The sequence below is a fragment of the Rutidosis leptorrhynchoides genome, chromosome 7 (assembly GCF_046630445.1).
Source record: "Rutidosis leptorrhynchoides isolate AG116_Rl617_1_P2 chromosome 7, CSIRO_AGI_Rlap_v1, whole genome shotgun sequence".
Classification (NCBI taxonomy): Eukaryota; Viridiplantae; Streptophyta; class Magnoliopsida; order Asterales; family Asteraceae; genus Rutidosis; species Rutidosis leptorrhynchoides.
Genome location: NC_092339.1, coordinates 106276548 through 106282437, shown reverse-complemented (window position 1 = coordinate 106282437; position 5890 = coordinate 106276548). Strand labels below are relative to the sequence as shown.

At 37.9% G+C, this 5890-nt stretch overlaps 1 protein-coding gene across 1 annotated transcript; it reads left to right on the top strand.

Moving 5' to 3' along the window:
- Positions 1 to 350: 350 nt before the first annotated feature.
- On the top strand, positions 351 to 1193 carry LOC139859496 (uncharacterized). The gene has a single exon (XM_071848279.1). The coding sequence runs from the start codon at positions 351 to 353 to the stop codon at positions 1191 to 1193; it is 843 nt and encodes a 280-aa protein (XP_071704380.1).
- Positions 1194 to 5890: the final 4697 nt, after the last annotated feature.

The window sequence follows — 5890 nt, the reverse complement described above, 5'->3', positions numbered from 1 at the left end:
ATGTTTTGGTTTACATGCATGCATATAACATCTTAACACTACTAATTCATCAATGGGAAGGCCTCTAATTTGTCACAAACATCGACACTTTGTCACTATGTGGCACTAAATTTTAATAAATACGGTGTTTCTAAATATGCTTACCTATAAGGTTACAAAATAATACATTGTGTAAGGCTGCCCACATTGTAGTAACATGGTTATATTCTCTTTTGTCATTATCTCCTACTTGTAGTTGAAAGAAAAAAACTTATAAATACCAAACAAATTATTCATATTGCTTGGTTCAACCCATCCTTTTGCTTTTGTATATTTCAAAGTTTGAGTGACTTAATTACACATAACTGAAAATGAAAACATTTGCAATGCCTCCAAATAGATCAAACAGTTTGCCTTCAAGATTACATCCCACTTATCTTCGCGTCGAAGCAGAGCTAAACAAGTTACGTGCATGGGAAATAAGGTCGTGTTCTTCATCTGAAACCCTAACAGCCGTAACCATTCAAATTGGTTTAGTAGGTTTATCGGAAGTGTATAGATGTGTGGAGGAGCTTGTTTACTCTTCACTATCACAACATGGAGGTTTACTAGAAGACGCATTAAATCATTCTATTAAACTACTAGACACTTGTGGCATTGTTAGAGACACACAACAAAAGTTGAAGAAACAAGTTTTTTGCCTTCAATCAAGTCTTCGTAGACGAGGGACAGAATCACATGATATTTTGTCGTACTTAAGCTTGCGAAAAAAGTCTAAGAAAGATGCATCAAAGTGCATTAGAGAATTGAAAAGATCCGAAAAGAAGTGTATGCATGTACCATCTTTAAAGGATCATAATTTGAAAATGATGGTGAAGGTTCTTAAGGAAGTGAATGTGATGACGTCTCATGTTATTCGTTCGCTTTTATTGTTCTTGTCATCACCAGGGTCGACGTTCAAGACTAGACGTGGTGGGTGCTCGTTGATATCCAAATTACGACCAAGTGAAAAGACGAAGAAGGTCTTGAATGAGGTCGAGAGTGTAGATGATGCACTCTTTTGTATTCTTCATGGCAGAGAAGAAGTGACAATGGCTCATAGGAAGTTAGATAATCTTTTAATTAGTTTAGATTGTATAGAGAATGGATTAGATGCTGTTTTTAGACGATTGATTCAGTATCGAGTCTCAATTTTGAATGTTCTTACTCGATAAACTATATTAACATTAACATATATTATAGTTACAAAACTTTCATGATGTGTTTTTTTTTTTTTACTTGACTTTTGAAAATTATAACCACAACAAGTTATTGTTGTTGGGAATCAAATCCAAAATAACTAATGTTATAGAATTGAATCCACCTTATGATCATTATGGATCAATCCATTATCGTTACATATACTCTGGTTTTATGAACTCAGATACATGTTAGTGTACGTCTAGATAAGACTACACAACATAGGCGGATTTACGTAATACAAAAGGAGGGTGGCCCAATTTCAGTTATTAGTGCAATTTTTATACGGAGTAATATTTAGGGTATAAAAATTTTATATGCTACTCACCTCCTCAAAATTATAACCATACATCATTTTATTATTTTCGCTACTCAAGCCAAAAGTTCCACCACCAAGGGCGGGCAGATTTTAAGAGGGGCAAGGAGGGGCTCTCTGTAGACGATCTAGGACCTTAGATTAAACGTTAAACCTAGAATAAGGGCGGAAAACAATAAACTAGGATGAATCAAATGCGAGTTTCACTTTGGGATCAATCTAAACAACTATATGTTGATATAATCGACGCCTAGATGATTGTGTTCGGTTGGGGTTTGGTCTGGGACAATAGTAACAGCGAAATACGACGGCTAGGGGGTGTAGGGTGTGTATATTAACAATGTAACCCAACTCCCGTATTTATATAAAGTTACAGCGACCATCGGCCGGTGGTCTCTGACCTACGGCCGATGGTGATAGTCCCTCGACCGATGGTCTCTACCATCGGTCGATGGTCTGAGCTGCCAACCAAACAGCTCGAACCATTTTACGTCATTGCTTAATCAATTCAAACACACAGTATCAATGGCAATGTTTATACACGACTGAAATGTAAACGATAATACAAATAGAACTTATTACATCATAGAACTCAGGATTATGCACTAACAAACTCCCCCTAAGACCTAGTTCTATATCAAAAGTCTTCAGTCATCATTCAATTCATTCGTACGGATCGATTACCATGTTATTCAAGTAGCACAGCTTAGCTACTTTCACATACTGTTCATCCTGCACCTTGTTCTCTCGTCGATAAAGCATACGGTTATAGTACAACGTGAAAATATCAGCCTCGGTACAGTTTCTTAACCAAATCGGATCCAACACACGAATGCATTCAATATCATCCTCTTTCATCTTATCCAAAATAATCACAGCTTCTTCAGAACGATCATCATAAAACCACCATCTGAACCTCTGACTCCAATTTTGCGGCAATTTCCTCAATGGTACCTTTTTCATCGTCTTTGCCCGCTTGTACTTTACAATTCTTCGAGATTCACCAGTTCTAGGATTAACTTTGTAACAGATCCTAGGAAACTGTGGCCTAAAACCTTCCCATTTCTTCGAATTAAATGCAATTCGAATCTTCTTTACCAGCAACGAAGATCGATCGTTCATTCCACAATACAGCATTCTTAACCTGGCAATCTGCATTAGCTCAAAGTACGGTAGTGACTTGAATTCGTGACCATGTTTGAAATAATCAATGCCGAACTCTCGCTTAGCCGCAAACATGTTGAATTCTTCAATGTAAGCCCAGGCTAGAATTCTTCCTTTCACACTCTTTCTCAGATTAATTATCTTCAAATACTTCGGCTCAAGCTTTGGTTTCTCACAATACTTTCTAATCCTCAAGATATCTCTCCAATCAGCTTCCAACTTCTCAACGGATTTATCATTATATTTAACAGGCAAGAAACCTTCAGGCAAAACTTCAGTTCTTTTTTTCTCTTTACATCTTCTATTCAAAATCTCATCATCAGTCTTAAATAGTTCATCAAAACCAGGAAGATCTTCATTCTTATCATTTTGATATGTAGGAAAATCTTCATGAGTAACATTCTCAACTAAATCATCTACATCTCTATCGCTAAAACCCTCTGTAACCTCAGGGCAAAAAGAATCATCCTTAGATGGTGAATCGTCAGACTGTGCGTCAGCAGCTTTAGCTTCCTCTTGCTCTAGACGCACCACTTCGTCCAGCTCTTCTCTAGAGAGGTTGTGAGGGATCTCTCCCTCTTCTAGTTCATCATAAACAACAGAATGCTTGAGCTCGTCCTGTTTAGAAAAGAAATCACTAAAACTATAATCAATTTTAAGAGGAATTACTGACAGTGATGTAGCTTTGGAGGAACCAGGAGCCTCTACCATTCGGTTATCAGTCTCATCCTCAGGCATCTCAACCAGATCAAACTTCTCTTCCCACGAAGCCATCTTAGCAAGAGCTGATGCAGCCAACTCCTTAGCTTGAGAAGCTTCTCTTTTCGCATCAGTTAATAACAACGATTGATCACCAACTTTTCTTTGCAACAGGTCAACTTGCAGCGATAGCCGTGTAACATCCTCAGACTTAACACGATTCTCCTCCTTCAGCTGGTCAATCTTCTCATCCATTTCCTTCCTCATTCTCAAGTTATCAGCCATAGCTTGAACATATAAATCATTCAAATTGCAGAGAGTCGAGGAACTAACACCTCCTTCAGTTCCAGCATGAATCGGTGCTTCCGGAGTAGGAGTGGAAACAGTCTCTTAGGAGACTTGTTGAACCACATGTGGTGACTGTTGTGTTGAAGGACGTTGCTGTTGTGAAGTTTGTTGTCCTTGATTCTGCGGTGTCGATGTCACCGGTTGAGTTCCAGCTGATGATCCACCAGCATCTTTATAAACCAACTTGAACCTCCTTTTCAACTTCAGCTTTGTTGAGACCTGAGAACTCTCATCTTCAACCATTCTCCTTTTTGATCCCCTTAAAGCTTCCTCAACACCAACATTAGGATTAACATCACCAATCTCATCAACTAATCCACCAGCACCTGACCCACCAGCAGCTTGAGTATTCACTGGTTGTTCCACTTCTTCATCACTATTCGCTACCTCAAAATCAGTCTCTCGATCAGATAAGCTATTTTCATTTCTCCACTTCTTCCCTGGAGGACACTGATAAGTTTCTTTCGCAAGATGACACATAAGCTTGCCATCACTAGCACTTTTCATCTGATTCAATCGATTGAAAGTAAGATCTGTCATATGTTTCAAATCAATGACATCTTTACTCAATCTTGGCAAATCAACAGTTTAACGGTTGATCATAATTTGTAAGAACCTCGGATAAATCAAATATGACTTACTCGTCACATTCTCCACCTGTAGATCAAAGATAACCCCCGAGAAATTGAAATCAGCCTTTAAAACCAACGCAGCAAACATTCCTTGATAGATCTCACTCAGTTCATCAAACCCTCCTTGTAACGGACTTAAACACCTCAGCACAACAAGCGACAAATATCTATACGGTGGAGTGAATCCACTTCTTTTAATAGTTGCTCTCGTGATATCACCAGAATACTTGCATCTTAACACACATCCAGTAATCTTTGTCTTTGACAACTTCTTCAGCATGTTCTCATCATCCTCGAACAAGAAAGTGTTTCGAATAGTATCTTCAGATATCTTAATCTCCTGACCACAAATAGTACTTACAATAACCTTCCTGTCATCTACGGTCTCAACTCTTGCATGTTCCCAGAACTCTCTCTGATGTGAGTAATATGCCGTACAGGGCATAGAGATAGCTGCAAATACTCTTGAACGTTTCATAAACTCGATTACACCCTTGTATTTACCAGCATTAGGACCTTTCTCATTTAGACATGCAGTGAGATTGGAACCACTGTTAGCTTTCAACCCTGGAAGATCAATAGAAAACGGACCCCCTGATGACTCAGTATCTGATTCATGAGCAACATTTTCTGGATCAGCTTGAACACCTGACATTATGAAAATGACTGCAAACACAACTCAAATCAGCACAGAGTATTCATGACTTATTAGACAACACATGGTGGTCATAACAGAATATATTACATCATTCATTCTATGAGATCAAGATCACAATTACATGTTCGAAGTGTGATTATTACAGACATAGAATAGTGTATCAATGCTAACAGACTAGCATCATCAAATTACATACCAAGCTGAAAATACATAATAACAAAGACAAATACAGAAACATAAACTCAGAAACACTTATCCCACAATGGGATTCTCTGGCACTAGCTTTTCCTCATATTGAACCACACCAAGTTTCTCAAACACATTATGCAATAAGGCTGCATACGGAAATGGTTCTTCCATCTCAAGAAAATCTTTCATCACATGAATGAGAAAGTGGCCCATATTTACTTGAATACCCTCTAGTAGGCAATACAAAAGCAGAGCTTCAGTACCTGACAATAGATTATCTCCTTCTCTCCTAAAGGTCACATTACTTTTGATTATTCTCAAGTGTATCTCATGTTGTTGTGACACCTCGTCATCACTAATCTCAACCCTACCAGCACTGACTACTTTCCCTGGCTTGCATAACCTTGCAATTATGTCAGACAGTTTGAATCTGTTGGGAATCTTTTGTAGATCTTTGCTACGATACAATATTTTAACCCCAGTGTTGTGACAACCCGGAAATTTCCAACCAAATTTAAACTTTATCTTTATATTATTCCGACACGATAAGCAAAGTTTGTTAAGTTAAATCTCAAGAATTTTAAATTGTGTTCATACATTCATTATAACCTCGACCAAATTCCGACGATTCATGAACTGTTATATATAAATAAATATGTATATATA